Raw genomic sequence first — 17,250 nt, 5'->3', positions numbered from 1 at the left:
AGCTATGACCCGGTCTTTAATTCAGTAAAACACATCATATATTCAAAATTAGCATGCCTTTCTTTCACACACAGTAAAGCACTCCCATATTTTGTTTTTGTTTAAACCTATTAAAGGGCATCCTGATTGGTTGATTGTGCTGTACTTACTTAACAGTTTTCGCAGTCACGCATTGACCATACAATTTGAGTGTCCGATTGTCATATGAGGCACTTGAAAGCAGCATCACATCACATTTCGTAAGAAGTCATGGCACCACTGGTCAGGATTTTCTCAAAGGTGAGACTGAATACTATTGTCCCAGTTTATAACATTTGTCTTGTTTCGACACTGATTTTTAAAATACTTTCCTCTGTATAAATCCCTTATCCTTGAACTACGTCACATCACCCGACTGGCTCTTATGACGATGTTGATGTTGTTAGCATACTGCTAATGCTATCATAAAACACAAACGAGTATCACTGAAATAATTCATCAACTTCATATTGGTGGTGAATAATGGCCGACATGGCTGTGTCGCACCCTTGTTCAAAGCTTGCATTAACTTCAGTACACATATATACATTTAAAACACTGTTGTCTGTTCTGGTTTCAGTCATGCAGACAGATCTGTCGACCATGGGGTGCATGTCAGGCTGGATGGAGGAGCAGGTCTACCCATCCTGCCACAGAAACATCCACAGACCAGGGGGTTGTCTCCTTTCCTCCCCTTCAAACCTTTTCAGAGGAGGAGAGCATGATGAAGGAAGCAGGTGAGCTGGACATCTGCTGGACACGTGATCTGTTGATGCTGACAGCTGGAGACAGAAATTCCCTTAAACTCTTTACATGTGTTTTGTTCTTCAACAGTTAAAAAATATGCACAAGAACGCATTGCTCCGTTTGTGTCAAAGATGGATGAAAACTCTGCAATGGACCAGGAAGTCCTGACATCTCTCTTTGAACAGGGTGTATGTAATTTGTTAAATTATGAATTAACACACATTATGCATAATCCAGTGTTTTCTTTCTATCCACTGACTCTGATGTTGAATTTACTTGTACAGCTCATGGGCATTGAGATTGAACCAGAGTACAACGGCACTGGCTCCACCTTCTTCTCTTCCATTCTGGTCATCGAGGAGCTGGCGAAGGTGGACCCCTCTGTAGCAGTGCTCTGTGACATCCAGAACACACTGATCAACACACTGTTTAGCAACCTGGGTACAGCAGCTCAGAAAGAGCATTACCTCAGCCGACTGTCCACTGACATGGTGAGGACTGTGTGACATACTGGCTCTCAGTGTATATATAACACTAAGCTTCTCTGAATTCCATTATACTGCCTGTTTCATGTCACACAGGTTGGAAGCTTCTGCCTCTCTGAAGCAGAGTCGGGGAGTGATGCCTTCTCTCTGAAGACACGTGCTGAAAAACACAAGGACTATTACATCATCAATGGTTCCAAGATGTGGATCAGCAATGCAGAGCATGCAGGTGTCTTCCTGGTCATGGCCAATGTAGACCCCTCTGCTGTGAGTAACTACACATCTTTTTATTCTTGTTCAATTTTTTCAGCATAAAACATTTGATAGTATTTCTCTAGGAAAGTCTTAATTTAAATATACCTTATTTCATCATCTCACGTCGCAAAGAAATCAGATTTTCCCTCATATCTTAAATGCATTTGAGCTCTTGATAGCGATTGTTAACATGTAATACAAACTAGCCAAATCACACTGAAATTGTCACATTTAAACTGAGACCTCTCTAACTAAAAAAGATGGTGCTGCTATGTTCAACAAAATGTGAAGAAAAAACTCCCTTTGGTTTGACAGGGGTACAAAGGCATCACCTGCTTCATCGTGGACCGGGACACAGAGGGGCTTGAGATTGGCAAGAAGGAGAACAAGCTCGGCCTGCGTTCATCCTCCACCTGCCCGCTCAACTTTGACAATGTCAAGGTAACACAGAACACCTTTTACTGCTCCATTAAGATATGCACACTGTGACTTTGACTAAGTCCTTGCTTTTTTGTTGCAGGTACCAGAGAAGAACATTTTGGGGCAGATTGGTCATGGATACAAGTACGCTATTGGAATGTTGAATGAGGGCAGGATTGGAATTGCTGCTCAGGTAAACCTTTTTAATTTAAGTAATCGAATTAAAACGGGCTCAATGTGTTCCATTCAGTGTCCAATGAGTGTTCATTTTGTGTCTGTTTCAGATGCTTGGTCTGGCACAGGGTTGCTTCGACAACACTATTCCGTACACCCGGCAGAGAAAGCAGTTCGGACAACGCATTTTTGACTTCCAGGTTCACAATAGTCTTCCCTCTTCACACAACATGTTTGTATTTATCCCCATTTGGTCGTGGGTTCTAATGTTGTTCTGGTTCTCTTTGTTTTTGCAGGGCATGCAGCACCAAATAGCCCACGTAGCGACACAGATTGAAGCCGGTCGGCTGCTGACGTACAACGCTGCTCGTCTTAAGGAAGCCGGGAGACCTTTCATCAAGGAGGCCTGCATGGCCAAATACTTCACTGCAGAGGTGACGACCTGATCCAGTGACCGCACCTCAACACAATGATGGTGTCACTGAGGGTTTTGGACGTGTTTAAATGTATTTCTAGAAAATATTGGTGTCATCAGTGTTATCTGTTTTATTTTTATTTTTAAATCCATTTTATGTTTTTCTAAGGATTTCCCCCCCTTGTAATAATACTTGCTGTTATATACATTTTCACAAGTGTTCCGATCCCTTACAATATGTGTTGCTGAACTTTGATTCCTCTCATTATAGTTTCATTAATTAAAAGTTGCATGTTTTTATATCTATTCTATGTACTGCTTTCTTGGCAAAGAAACTCCTGCAAAAATATAATTTCAGTCACCACGAAACTTCTTCCTGTCTTTATCTGAGTCATAATATTTGTTGTTTTCCTCAGGTTGCAAGCCTTACAACATCTAAATGCATCGAATGGATGGGAGGAGTAGGCTTCACCAAGGACTACCCCATAGAGAAATACTACAGAGACTGTAAAATTGGTGAGCATGACTCAACAAATATTGACGTTTGTTTTACATTTTTTAATGAGAGCTGCTTTTAGATAACTGACTTAAAGGGGACCTATCATGCAAAATGCACTTTGTGATTTCTTTTATACATAAATATGTGTGTCGGGGAACTCACGCAGCGTCAGAAAATAAAACCCTTTCTCTTTTCCTCCGTACCCACATCTTTGAAAAACGGGGGGTACAAGGAGGGATACTGATTTGATGCCGATATTACGTAATTTCGGATGGTGGACCCACAGAGAGTTGCTATCAGAAACAATGCCTGACGTGTTTTGGATGTAATATGGTATTTTTTACATTAGCAAGTATCGCTGACACTCAGAGCTAACCTGTACTGGAGAGCAAATGTGTTTTAAAAAGCAGGAAATAAAAAAAGGAACTCACCTTGTGGTAAAAAATGTTGAGCTCCATACTGTTTCAGAAATAGTCCTTGATGTGGTTAGAACAGGGTGGCGTTTTATCACAGCAGAATTTAACTTTATCTCCGATAGAATTCTGATCAGGCATTAGCTCCGCCTCCTCTTTTTTTCCAAAATCCGCGTTTCTCTAAACAGGGCTGGAATAGAGAGATATGAGTGTCTAAAACGCATGATCTGTTTATATTTTGAGAAAAACACATCAACATGTTTTTATATATTTTTATATATCTGAGACCCATAATATATGCCTAAAAATAGCATGATAGGTGCACTTTAAGCCGCAATATAGAAAAGTACACAGCTCCTGAAGGGCTGGGGGAAGGTCAGGTGTAGCTGTTTGTGATTGGACCAGAGTGGGGTGGAGGGAAAGGCTGATGCTCGTGGCTGTAATCGGACTCTGCAGGAATTCCCCCAGTCTGACCCCTCACAGTGCCATTATACCAACACACAGCCAGGGAGCATGCCAGGGCAACATGTCACTTTTCCTGTCAACACCAGCCTTTTGGCTCCCCAGTTATCCAGCTGGAGCTCCGGCAGACTGCGCTGCATAATGAGCCCCTTTGTGTCCTGATAGGGAAAGCTGCAGGTTCATGTTTTCTGCAGAGGAATTAGACAAAATGTACCTTGTTTTGTACTGCTGGAATTCAACCTAATGCTTTGTTTCGCCTCCATGTGCAGGTACCATTTATGAGGGCACAACAAATATCCAGCTATCCACCATGGCCAAGTTCATTGATAAGGAGTATGATCACTGAACACATCCATCGGAGCCCGAGGGATTGCACTCCGCTGTGTTACACTCTATTACCTTCTCCTCAAATGACGCTGGGCGATGCCTGGCTGTAGATCTTCTAGAATTTCTCTAGAGTTTTGTTGCAGTTCTATATGTTTGCTTTTGTTAAGTAGTTTGCACTAATGATGTGACTGTTGTTGTGGTTCCATTTCTCCTGCTTTAGGGTTAAAGTTGCTCTGGTGCAATTCTTTTCATTCTATTTTCTTTCTGTCAAACTTTTACAAAAGTCTAGGAATACAAAATGTCATATTGATAGAGCTGCCACCAACGGTTATCTTTGTTATCAAATAAACTGCCGATTATTTTCTAACTTAATCGCTTAGTCGCTTGGTCTATAAAATGTGCAACAAGTACATCCATATTTCATTAAGTCCAAGTTGATGTCTTTAAATGTCTTGGTGTTTCAGTCCAAAACAAAAGATATTCAGTTAAATATGATATAAAACTGATAAAAGCAGGAAATCTCATTTTTACATACATATTTTCTTTAATTGATTTTCTAATATAATAGGCTTTTGTTTTCTGTTAATTGACTAATCGTTGCAGCTTTACCCCTCCCCCTCTTATCCATATTCTTCTGTTTATTGAGATATGGTGGTGAATCATGTCAGAATAGAATAACTGATTCATATGTTTCAATATGACCATTTTTAAAGATTTTGACTTTCTTTGAATGTTTCAGTGCCTTCAGAGGGTCGGCTGTGACTGAGCTGAATAACTTACAAAGTCTGTCTTCGCAGGATACTCTCAAATAGGTGAACTGGTACCACTCACTTTTATGCTCCAGAAATACTGTACAGTTCCTCGTTATGTAAAACTAGATCATTTACATCATATCATGAAATTCTCTGTACAGAGCGATTATCAATAACTTTGGCAATAACAATAAATGTGAATTATACTGAATCAACCTTCTTTCTGTGGTGTGACTGAGGCAGATGCATTACATTTTATATATACAGTATGAATGAATACATAGTTCTGTCACTAGATGGCAGCATTCTCCAGAGGGACAGCAGCACTCGGAGTTGAGACGGCTTCTCTCTGAGAACAGTCAATTACCGCATCATTTAACAGCCTGTCACCTCTAATGATATTTTATATCAATTTAATTATGCTGGTGCTTCAGATGAAAAGAGCCTGCCTTGTATAATTGACTCACTGATCATTTTTCAGCTGATTACATTTCCACTGCCTGCATGTGCCGTGTAAAATGAGGTTTATTGTTTTACACAACACAGACAAGCTGTGTCTATGTTAACAGACCTGTAATAGCCATTACCCATGATGACCCCTTGTAAAAAAAATGATCTTATGAGGAATCCATTAATCACTGGCAGTACCTAATATGTATTGATTAGGATAATAACTGTCGGATTAATACCCGCTGCAGTGATAGAGTTGCTAAAATATGTAGATGTTCAGATCCCCATTTGGTCAAGGGTTATAAACGGTTACAATTCAAACATCCAAAAATATTGTCATTTCTTTTTTTACATTTATTAAAATGTATTTTAATAAAGCTCTCTCTTTCTCTTTCACTGGTGCCCCACAAATGTTGTTTCTAACTATAGAAAAAGAAGAAAGCAAGTTAAAAATGAATGAAGACATTGACCTGTTTTACGTATTCTCTAAGAGTAGTTTAACATTTTCCTTATTTTTCTCTTATTTTGAATTATTCCACTTACAAAAAACTAAATATGATCAAACAGTATTTTATTAATTTTAAAACATTTATTTACTGATTTATTGTTGATACTGAGATACCTGATCAAACAGCAGTTATTTGATATTTTTATTTGAAATGAAGGTATAATTTAGGCATGGGTCATCACTGATAGTACTATAGTGTTTTATGTGTGATGTAATTAGATGTAATTATGACGGGTTCAAAATGACGGGATAAAATGTCACTAACAGACTAGATGTTTTGCCCAAACATTGTACTAAAATTACTCAATTGAACCACATGGTTCTTTTGGAATCATTGATTGAGTGGACCTTGTTTCCCCCACTGATCCACTCTGACTTGTTCTGTCTATTGTGCAAGCCCCTGCTTAATGAACATAATCTGATGAAAACACAGCTATCTGCTTTTGTCTCTGCATCGGCAAACGCGGCTCAAATAGCCTCTTTCTCCGCCCCCATCTTTAACACAGCTATGAGACCTCTAATTATGCAGGGATTCAAGTAGCTTTTCACAAAACACAGTGTTGTCCTTCAGAGCTGGAGAGCGCTCCCTGAGCTAAAAGGACATGCTGCATGTTTGTAGGTTGAGCAAATTCAATTGTTATGATTAGTGCTCTGCATCTGCTTCAAGTTTGGTTTAAATTGTGAATCTTAAATGTATCTTGTTTGAATTTTGTATCTTCACTTATTTTTATTTAGGCGTTCTATACAAATAAGTCTGAGCAGAATGTTAACTTAATGATAAACAAAGTATCTATATCCAAAGACAGGTGCATGCAGACTTGTTGTGTGTGTTTGCTTTAGGGTTTTTTAAGCCAAATCAATTTAAAGTACAATCCAGAGGTCAGAAAAGGTTGAAAGATCCAGCATTTAAAATCCCTCTCGCCCGGTGAAGTCTAAAACATGCATTGTTAGAAAAACAGTTTGAAAGCTGAACATTTTAAACTAAATTGGTGTCTTTATCTTCTGTTATATCATCTTATCTGACCAAATGTAATCAGGTCTAATTACACATATACAATATATTTTTGCTACATTCAGACCATTATTACACTTGTTTATCCTCATCATGCATTGCATCACCTGCTGCTGGCTCTGTGGGTTTGCAAGCTTTTGTACAAAGCAGATTTGAAAAGCCTTTGTCACAATGGTAAGCATTCAATTTGATGTCTGCCTGTAGCACTTCCTGACTAAATATAATTACATTGAAGTCAATGAGATCTGGTGCAGTACAAATGCAGGTATATTGCTTTCCGGTTACAAACAGGTGGAACGAATCAGTTTCAAATAACAGATGAATGACATTGATCTTCAGCATGTCACAATTCTACAAACAATCATGAATCATCTTCTGTAATTACATATCTTGCAAAATGAAATTAATATGATGTCCTTTTTTAAGTCGAAGTCATTTTTTGTGTGTTTTTGTTTTGTGTGGCTTGCATTAGTGCGTAAACTGTGCGTAATATTTGTGCCAAATCCAAACTGTGTACAGCTCCACGTTGAGTTGTGATAGTCCCTTCACCATTTATTCAATTTACTAACAGGTGATTGTGGCACGTGCACGCCCCAAAACCCCCGAGACGTTCTCCTCTTTATTCTAATTGGATGATAAGTGGCTGCGTACTGTTGAGCCCGAAGCCAAAACGCTTGCGCGGCCCTTTTTTCTTTGGAGTCCATTCTCGTCACAGCCCCTCGCGGATTCATCCCACATCCCATTCGCTATTGTACCTGCCCAATAGCAGAGACCGAGCACGTTTTAAGTCGGATGGCATTTTACATTTCATCATTGCAATCCAGCGCGAGTTTGACGCAGTGATCTCTGAGCTCTCATTCAGATCAGCTGATTTCCCACCTCTCTCTCTCTCTCTCGCATAGTTTTAACATAAAACAAGATCATTTTTTTTCAAGCGTTTCTTTTCCTAGATACGTTTTGATGGTGATCCACATCGGACAGTAAACTGTGATGGCAGACTCTGATGCGCAAGAGACTCGCCAACCTGCAAAAGACTCTCCGTTCTCCATAAAGAACCTGCTGAACATCGAAGACAAACCAGCGAAGCCCAAAAGCTTCCTCGGCTCGTCCAGAGGAGTCTTTGAAGGCAACTTCTTCTCTCGGCTCGGGGACTTGTCCTTCCCTCGGTTTGAGTTGCCCACACAGAGAATTGGACTATCAGCGCAGTATTTGGAGAGAGCGTCTACCTGGTGGTACCCATACACACTCGGGACTCATCTCAGGACTGGAGGTAAATACTATTAACTTTGTTGATGAGAGAAATGTAATGTTTTAGAAAAATCTGAATTTGGATTTATTTTAGAGCAAAAGGCCCATTATGTCATATCAGGAAGGGATGCCATATTATAGTATGGGATTTAAAATAGCCGCATGCAATATAAGGAAGTATGGCTGTATCCCTTAATGTGAATTTGTCAACCAAAGTTCCCATATTGTATTTCCCCAATAGGCCAATAATAAATGTCTATAATTCATTTTGAAACATGTTTTGCCTTTCAGGATATGTTTAAGGGTAAAGACATTTAAATACCTTTGTGTTCCTTCCTCCAGGGTCTGAGAAGGCCAGCCTGAGAGAAGTTTCGCCGGCACCGGACAGGCGATCCCCGGATCTCCAAAAAATAGACCAAGATGCCAAAGAGGAAAGCGCCGACGAAGATATCGCGCTGGATGAAAGTGACTCTGAAGAGCCAAAGAAAGAAATAGACCAGGAAGACGACTGGAGGAGGAAAACGGACGAACTGGACTCCGATAAAAAACACTGTCGAAAGAAGAAGACGCGCACGGTGTTTTCCAGGAGTCAGGTCTTCCAGCTGGAGTCCACCTTCGACATCAAGCGCTACCTGAGCAGCTCGGAGAGGGCCGGCCTGGCTGCGTCCCTGCACCTGACAGAGACGCAGGTGAAAATCTGGTTTCAGAACCGGAGGAATAAGTGGAAAAGGCAGCTGGCCGCGGAGCTGGAGGCGGCCAACATGAGCCATGCGGCGGCGCAGAGGATTGTGCGTGTTCCCATACTTTACCACGAGAACGGAGCCCCAGAATCGGCCGGGGGCCCCGCTTCAAACTCACCGAGCGGCCAGTCACTGCTGGCTTTCCCCCACCACATGTACTATTCCCACCACGTCCCACTGCTGAGGCCTGTGTAACACTGACTGTGCACCTGTACACATGTTTTTAAATGATTGACCTTCATTGGAAAAAAATACACATTTTGTACATTTTGTAGATTTAACGAAGACAATGTTATGTTATATTATTATTATTATTGTTATTAATATTATTATTATTATTATTATTATTATTAGGCAGCCCTTTCCTGCTGAAGCGTCCCATATGGCTCCATTTGGTTTAATAGGAGGGACATTCAAAACATGTTATTACAAAACATATTATTGTTATTGGTAAAATTGTTACATGCTCTAAAGTGGGTAAATATATTTTAATGTTTTTGTTTGGAAAAAAATTACTTGTTTTAAACAGGGTTGACTGTCCATATACAGATATTTGTGTCAGTGTTTGTATAACACATGTGGAATTTAATATTTTGATATTTTCCTATATTGTGCAATAATGTTGGCTTCACATAGGCTACCAGCCTTTGTCACCTAGGCTATAGTTCACTTTTACAAAAAAGCAACCCTTTTCTCTTTGTAATAGTGAAGACAATCATGTGATCCTTAAAAAAAACTGCATTGATGGGGATTTGTTTTTATGTTGCAATGTTTTCCGGTAATTTAAAAGCCATGCAAAGAGCCAAAAATAGCCTCTGTTTGGTGTATGTTTTTCTCTGATATTGTTATTGAAAATCTGTATATTATGATCTTAAGTAAAGATTTTGTTCCAAAAAATACGTATATCCTTAATATGAAAGTGATGTACTTGTGAAGAAATAATTCAATTAAGTTGTGTCCTAAAGTTCTTGGTTTCCAAACATTTGTGAGGATATAGTGATGTTTTCTTTACGATTCTTTAAAAACACAATGTTATAGGCGATCAGGCGTTTAGGCACATTGAGGGACTGCAGAAATGACCGTCCTCTCCAAAATAAAACACTAACATTGGATAATTCTAACAGTTATTCATTATGGCTACACATTTTGATTTGATGATTTTAGACATTTTGCGGAATTCTTAAATTAAATAATTGAGGAGCCATTATTCTGGAATATTGTGACACTTTAAAGTGTATAAACACAGATCTCTTGCTAGGCCTTATGTATTGATGCGTATATTTTCAAGAATGGTGCAAATATTTTACAGGAAACGCCAGATTAAGATAAAATACAATTACATTTTCCCAACGAGTTGCAATACTAAATTCATAGTCTGCAGAAATAATTCCAGGTAACAAAGAGTGAAAATCAAAAAAATGACCAAGTCAGATCCAAGTAGCCTACTGTCACTCACAAATTAAAAAGCAAAGGCAGACGTTACATCTTCACAAATGTAAATTGTAGCCTATTGCTTATGTTTAGAAGAAACCTGTGATGTTTTGTACTGTAATTCTAAGGCTGGACTATTTGAGTAAAGTTCCCCTAAAAAAACAATAGGAAGAAAGGCTATAGAAATAATCAATTGTATAAAACAGCATATAGGTATGTTTACCATTGCCGAAAGGCCTTACACTAAGAAGCAGCCGACTGAATAAAAAAAATCCCTTTTTTATATCGTTGTTAAGTTTTCCTTGTTTGTAGGCCAATTGGCTAAGATGATCACGATGTAGGCTGATTCAATTTGTTTTTAATAATGCATTATTTTGTTTTTCTGATATTGCATTGTATCAATCGTAAATGAAACACACTCATACTTACAGAGAGAGGAGAGAGGAGAAGAGGAGAGAGAGAGAGAGAGAGAGAGAGAAAAAAAACAGTCCTGCGTCATGTGATCTGCATTAAGACAACGGAAATAGACATTAAACTTAAACGAACCAATCATGTCGCAGGCGGGAACTTGAACATTCGACTCAACCAATCCGCATCCACTGAGGCATCGGCGCCGCTAGCTAAGGATATAGCTTCACGCAGCCACATTGCTTTGTAGCATTTCCACGTTATATATTCTATATTTTGCTGTTAACCAAGATATAATAATTCCGCGGTGAAAGAAAGTCACCATTCGCATCGGGAGCACACCAAACTGAAGCGGTAAGTAAACTGAAAATGCCATCATCAAGGCTTTAACCTACGTTATCTTGACCGTTTTCAAGCTAGCATTAGCAGACACTAGTGCCATTAGCAGAAGGCTAGGTGTAATTGCTATATGTAGCGGTACATGTCGTGTTGTCGATCTCAAGAACACATTATATCGAGATCACACGACGTAAAGTCATATTTGCACCAGCCTTGCAACAGAAAACCATATTGTTTAGCTTTTACTTTTAAGTGAAGTACTTAGTAGGGCTAGCTAGCAAGCTAAACCCTCAAGCGCTGTCACTGGGCTAGGCTAACAACAAGCTGGAGAGCGGTTGTCCTCCATTGATGTTAGCTTCAGTAACTATCAAAACATCTACGTTGTTGTTCCTTTTTAAGGGACATGGTTTAGAAAGAAAACAAAGGAATAAAACCCAATTAAATACCTATCTGAAGTTAACATCCGATATCGATATCTGGGAAAGAAAACTCTTTACAGCCCCCACCTGTATGTTATGGTTGTTCAGCTAGCATTATGAATGTGGAAGTATTTTCAATGTTTTCTCTTACATTTTACGGTTTAATTTCCTGAACTTTCTTGCTATGTTAGTGGTTTAGTTCAAGTGGTTTTTGGTCAGAGTAAATCAGTAATATATATGGAATAAAAAAAATAACATACCTTTTTAGGATTGTAATGCCAGGCAGGCTATTATAGTATTACTTTCCGGAAGTATATTATTTTAAAACATGTGTATTTCAGCCACTAAGAGGTGTGTGAATGATTGTTATATTTACTGTACATTTCTCTTTATGCATTTATTGCGTCACTCGGTTACAATTTCAGATTTAATGATATGTTTAATCTTTGCAGATGACAGGCTCAAACGAGTACAAGCTACACCAGGGACCAGATGACAGCATCTCTGCTGTTAAGTTCAGCCCCAGCGCAACACAGTTCCTCCTGGTTTCCTCCTGGGATGGCACTGTGCGCCTATTCGATGTGGGAAGCAACACCATGCGGATGAAGTACCAGCACTCAGCTCCAGTTCTTGACTGTGCCTTTTATGTAGGTCACAGATTTGTATATTTGTTCAGTCTTTTTATTGTCACGTTAAACCCCAGAAGTCTGGTTCACACACAGATAACATTCCCTTTTCTTTTGCAGGACCCAACTCATTCTTGGAGTGGAGGTTTAGATGCACAATTAAAAACTCATGATTTGAACACAGACCAAGGTATGTAACAAACCTGACAAATACTAATAAGAGTTTTAATCAGGCAGTATTGTCTCTAAACCTTCCACATATTTTTACATCTGCCATGTATTTGCTGTATGTGTTAATTTCTGCTGATCTTTTAATATTATCCTTAAAAAGATACAATAGTTGGAACACATGACGCCCCCATTCGTTGTGTGGAATACTGCCCAGAGGTTAACGTCATGGTAACGGGCAGCTGGGACAGATCAGTTAGGCTGTGGGACCCAAGGACGCCCTGCAACGCTGGCACCTTCACTCAGCCTGAAAAGGTAAAGCAAAAGATACACCGTAGTATAGTATAATAACATATAACCACATTTTTGTTTGTTTAGTCTTTGTTATAGAAAGTGTTCGTTATTACTTATTGTAACATTGTGTTTGTCTAGTGTCGAGTAAGGCATTGGAAATTTTTGGCGGTGTGTTTCTTTCCTGTCTCATCCTGTTTCTTGTCTTTGTGAAAGGTGTATACCCTGTCTGTGGCTGGAGACAGACTGATCGTTGGCACAGCCGGGAGACGAGTCCTGGTGTGGGATTTGAGGAACATGGGCTACGTACTGCAAAGGAGAGAGTCCAGTCTCAAGTATCAGACTCGCTGCATCAGGGCCTTCCCCAACAAACAGGTACATTTTTAATTAAAGTCAACTTTATGAATGAAAGTAGTCACTTGTACTAAAATATACTGTTTAAGCTTGTCAGAGGATTTATTCCTATGAGAACACTTTGTCATCGATACCTGTGTTAACGAAAAGCAGTTGGGTTGTAACATCATATTTTCTGTCTTTGCTCCAGGGCTACGCCTTGAGTTCAATCGAGGGACGTGTAGCTGTGGAGTACCTGGACCCAAGCCTGGAGATTCAGAAGAAGAAGTATGCCTTCAAATGCCACAGACTGAAGGAGGAGGGAATCGAGCAGGTCTACCCTGTCAATGCCATTTCCTTTCACAGTATCCATAACACCTTTGCCACAGGTAAGACCGGCTAGTTAGTACATGAGAAAATGAGCTTCCTCCTACATTTAGTCTGTCTTTGTATGTGTGCAAATTGTGTTTTATAAAGCTCAGGTTTTCCTATGACCTTTACCATTTAGCTGCCAAGGTTACATGAAGAACACAGGGTTGTTATAGATCCATATCTCAGCAGCAACACCACCTAAATCTTTTTGAGGTTGACCTTGAGCCTCTCCTTCTTCCAGGTGGCTCGGACGGCTTTGTGAACATCTGGGACCCGTTCAACAAGAAGCGCCTGTGTCAGTTCCACAGGTACCCGACCAGCATCGCCTCGCTGGCCTTCAACAACGACGGCACCATGCTCGCCATCGCCGCCTCCTACATGCACGAGAGGGGAGACATCAGCCACCCGGAGAACACCATCTTCATCCGCCAAGTCACAGACGCCGAGACGAAACCCAAGTGAGTCTCCCTCACCTCTCGTGTCCTCACTGTGGCAGTCCGCTACTCACCCAATCTTGTATGCAGCTGCATTTACAAGGAGGCACGTCCAGCTGGACAATATGCCGATCGGTATCTCTGTCCGTCCACTTTTCAATATCCGACAGTTGAAAGATAGACAGATTAGAACTTGGAAATCCTCCCCCACCAGTATGTGTATGCTGCTGTAAATATAGAACCCTGCTGTACCCCCACAATAGCCCTGTATTAAATACTATTTTTGTGAAACTCAATCAATGTTTGACCAGGAACTTTTATAATACCGTTTATTGTTTTTTTGCATCATATGGTCGGATTTATTGGACTCCAACAGTAACACATTGTTGGTCAAATGTTTTTCTCCTCCGAGGACATTTGTCGTTTTCAAGAATGTTTTCTGAAGACCAAGGTTTGATTTTGTTGTAATATTGGTACAAAAATGCTCCCACTTATGTTCCACAGTAGCCACATGACTTTCTCACTGTTCATCCGAAATAGGGATGCACCAAGAACCCAACCCATACCAGTGTATACTAATATGTATGCATTCAAACTCCAGTATTTAATGTATATACTATATAAACATCAACTCGAATCACCTATAGCCAACCCAACTGTTTGAGTCGGTATCAGCCCGATATCTCTATTGGTGCATCCCTAGATCAAAGTGTAATCAATAAACTTCTAAAACATGTATTTTAGCAGCTCTTTGTTTTGGTCATACTGTTGACCCTCGGTCAGAAACACTTTAAACATAATTCAGTAAATGGGATATCACTTGTTTCCATGTATGGTTCAGGGTTAGCTCCAGAGTTTTGAATGGGTTTAAATCTCCTGTTTTTGGTTCACAGGTCAACCTAAGTGGGCCTGGGAATGGTTCCCTCTGCGTATGAAGCCTTTATCACATTTGGGTTATCTGCTGGCATCCAGTGTACCATTACCATATATATCGCTGTCATTTATTACAATTCCAAGAACAGTTTTTATTTCCCTCTTCGACTTATTGTTTGTTCTAACTCTACTTTGTGTCTCTTGTTTTATGTATCTTTTGTAAACCAACTTTTTGTTTTCTTGACTAAAGCTGATTTTTATATTCTCCTATTTTGTCATGTTCTGCTTGGTTATTGTGCAGTGGATGATGGAGTTACATTTCATCTACCGGTACACTGATTACATTTTTTTTGTTTTAAAGGTTGACAGTATGATAAAACATGTTTATATCAATTCTGGCCAACTTCATGTTTTGTCACATGTACCTTTTTGAAAGAAAGCCTATGAAATGGCAGGAATGTGTCGGGGCAGAAGAGGCACCTGATGATGTGTTGAGGGAAAGCGATGATCCACTGCTCTTGCCGAGGGCTCCACTTGCCCCCGGACACTGACCTGTGCTGATAGACATCAGGGGTCCGCGGCTCAGACCAGAGCCTATTTATTACTGGGAGAAAACCACTAAACTGGATGACCCGGCTGCATCAGAAACACCAGTGACACTAAGATGAAATGAGGCGTAAAGTAACTAAGTAGATTTACTGAAGTACTGCTCTTAAGTACACTTTTGAGATACTTTACTTGACTATTTTCATTTTTAGCTACTTCTACTTTACTACAACTAAGAGGTAAATCATGAACTTTTACTCCAATACAATTATTTCCTATCTTTATTGACTTTACAGATTTGGGTTAATGATGTGAAATATAATCAACACTTAAATAATACTTTACTCACACCTGGAGTAGATTCACAAATCTACCCTGCAGTATACAAAGTCATTAAAACTAGCTGCACCTTTACCAGTTTTGATAACACTTTAATGATCAATAGTTATTATCAAAACATATAATATATATTATTCTGAAAAGGTCCAATCTGCATAATGTGTCATTTTACTTTTGGTACTTTGAGTATATTTAATGCTAATACTTTTCTACTTTTACTTAAAGGGGACCTATCATGCAAAATGCACTTTGTGATGCCTTTTATACATAAATATGTGTCTCCGGTGCGTCTGGGAACTCACGCAGCGTCAGAAAATAAAACCCCCTCTCTTTTCCTCCGTACCCAAATATTTTAAAAACGGGTGTACAACGAGCATATACAGATTTGCTGCCGATCTGACGTCAAATCGGCAGCGGACCCACAGAAAGTTGCTATCAGAAACAATGCCTGACGTGTTTTGGACGTAATCTCGTCTTTGTTTACATTAGCAAGCCTCGCTAACACTCAGAGCTAACCTGTACTGAAGAGCACATGTGTTTAAAAAGCAGGAAATAAAAAGGAACTCACCTTGTGATAAACCCACAAGAGAAAAAGCATTTGAGCTCCATACTGTTTCAGAAATAATCTTTGATGTGGTTTAGAACAGGATGGTGGTTTATCACAGCAGAATCTATATTTTATTATATATATACACTTTAAAGTGGACCTATCATGCTATATTTGAATAATATATTGTAGGGCCATACCTACAGTGGGGCAAAAAAGTATTTAGTCAGCCACCAATTGTGCAAGTTCTCCCACTTAAAAAGATGAGAGAGGCCTGTCATTTTCATCCTAGGTATACCTCAACTATGAGACAAAATGAGGGGGGAAAAATCCAGAAAATCACATGATTTTTAAAGACTTTATTTGCAAATTATGGTGGAAAATAAGTATTTGGTCAATAACAAAAGTTCATCTCAATACTTTGTTATATACCCTTTGTTGGCAATGACAGAGGTCAAACGTTTTCTGTAAGTCTTCACAAGGTTTTCACACACTGTTTCTGGTATTTTGGCCCATTCTTCCATGCAGATCTCCTCTAGAGCAGTGATGTTTTGGGGCTGTCGCTGGGCAACACAGACTTTCAACTCCCTCCAAAGATTTTCTATGGGGTTGAGATCTGGAGACTGGCTAGGCCACTCCAGGACCTTGAAATGCTTCTTACGAAGCCACTCCTTCGTTGCCCGGGCGGTGTGTTTGGGATCATTGTCATGCTGAAAGACCCAGCCACGTTTCATCTTCAATGCCCTTGCTGATGGAAGGAGGTTGTCACTCAAAATCTCACGATACATGGCCCCATTCATTCTTTCCTTTACACGGATCAGTCGTCCTGGTCCCTTTGCAGAAAAACAGCCCCAAAGCATGATGTTTCCACCCCCATGTTTCACAGTAGGTATGGTGTTCTTTGGATGCAACTCAGCATTCTTTCTCCTCCAAACACGTCTAGTTGAGTTTTTACCAAAAAGTTCTATTTTGGTTTCATCTGACCATATGACATTCTCCCAATCCTCTTCTGGATCATCAAAATGCTCTCTAGCAAACTTCAGACGGGCCTGGACATGTACTGGCTTAAGCAGGGGGACACGTCTGGCACTGCAGGATTTGAGTCCCTGGCGGCGTAGTGTGTTACTGATGGTAGCCTTTGTTACTTTGGTCCCAGCTCTCTGCAGGTCATTGACTAGGTCCCCCGTCGTGGTTCTGGG

General features: G+C 39.9%; 3 protein-coding genes across 3 annotated transcripts; all 3 read left to right on the top strand.

Annotated features, from left to right (window-relative positions):
- Positions 1 to 173: 173 nt before the first annotated feature.
- Positions 174 to 5,178, top strand: acadsb (acyl-CoA dehydrogenase short/branched chain). The gene is made up of 11 exons (XM_010781084.1): positions 174 to 279; positions 599 to 755; positions 853 to 953; positions 1,050 to 1,256; positions 1,347 to 1,517; positions 1,821 to 1,946; positions 2,026 to 2,118; positions 2,210 to 2,299; positions 2,396 to 2,533; positions 2,931 to 3,030; positions 4,158 to 5,178. Exons 1-11 carry the CDS (start codon positions 250 to 252, stop codon positions 4,232 to 4,234), a joined length of 1,290 nt encoding a protein of 429 aa, XP_010779386.1. The 5' UTR covers positions 174 to 249; the 3' UTR covers positions 4,235 to 5,178.
- Positions 5,179 to 7,853: 2,675 nt separating this feature from the next.
- Positions 7,854 to 9,199, top strand: LOC104954035 (homeobox protein HMX3-B). The gene is made up of 2 exons (XM_010781082.1): positions 7,854 to 8,207; positions 8,528 to 9,199. The coding sequence occupies exons 1-2, from the start codon at positions 7,928 to 7,930 to the stop codon at positions 9,118 to 9,120; spliced, it is 873 nt and encodes a 290-aa protein (XP_010779384.1). The 5' UTR covers positions 7,854 to 7,927; the 3' UTR covers positions 9,121 to 9,199.
- A 1,717-nt stretch (positions 9,200 to 10,916) lies between these two features.
- On the top strand, positions 10,917 to 15,012 carry bub3 (BUB3 mitotic checkpoint protein). The gene is made up of 7 exons (XM_010781081.1): positions 10,917 to 11,118; positions 11,975 to 12,169; positions 12,269 to 12,338; positions 12,480 to 12,631; positions 12,824 to 12,982; positions 13,152 to 13,329; positions 13,554 to 15,012. The coding sequence occupies exons 2-7, from the start codon at positions 11,975 to 11,977 to the stop codon at positions 13,772 to 13,774; spliced, it is 975 nt and encodes a 324-aa protein (XP_010779383.1). The 5' UTR covers positions 10,917 to 11,118; the 3' UTR covers positions 13,775 to 15,012.
- The last annotated feature ends 2,238 nt before the right edge of the window (positions 15,013 to 17,250 follow it).

The sequence above is a fragment of the Notothenia coriiceps genome, unplaced genomic scaffold, assembly GCF_000735185.1.
Source record: "Notothenia coriiceps isolate Sejong01 unplaced genomic scaffold, NC01 NC01_scaffold00022621, whole genome shotgun sequence".
Classification (NCBI taxonomy): Eukaryota; Metazoa; Chordata; class Actinopteri; order Perciformes; family Nototheniidae; genus Notothenia; species Notothenia coriiceps.
The sequence above is the reverse complement of the archived record's forward strand: the minus strand, read 5'-3'. Positions and strand labels throughout refer to the sequence as shown.

Excerpts from the sequence above, each read along its gene's own strand:
- acadsb (XM_010781084.1), top strand. The coding sequence starts at position 250 with ATGGCACCACTGGTCAGGATTTTCTCAAAG. Across the intron at positions 954-1,049 it reads CATCTCTCTTTGAACAGGGT|CTCATGGGCATTGAGATTGA; the intron begins GTATGTAATTTG and ends TTACTTGTACAG. Across the intron at positions 2,300-2,395 it reads AACGCATTTTTGACTTCCAG|GGCATGCAGCACCAAATAGC; the intron begins GTTCACAATAGT and ends TTGTTTTTGCAG.
- LOC104954035 (XM_010781082.1), top strand. The coding sequence starts at position 7,928 with ATGGCAGACTCTGATGCGCAAGAGACTCGCCAACCTGCAAAAGACTCT. Across the intron at positions 8,208-8,527 it reads GACTCATCTCAGGACTGGAG|GGTCTGAGAAGGCCAGCCTG; the intron begins GTAAATACTATT and ends TCCTTCCTCCAG.
- bub3 (XM_010781081.1), top strand. The coding sequence starts at position 11,975 with ATGACAGGCTCAAACGAGTACAAGCTACACCAGGGACCAGATGACAGC. Across the intron at positions 12,170-12,268 it reads TTCTTGACTGTGCCTTTTAT|GACCCAACTCATTCTTGGAG; the intron begins GTAGGTCACAGA and ends TTTCTTTTGCAG. Across the intron at positions 13,330-13,553 it reads CCATAACACCTTTGCCACAG|GTGGCTCGGACGGCTTTGTG; the intron begins GTAAGACCGGCT and ends TCCTTCTTCCAG.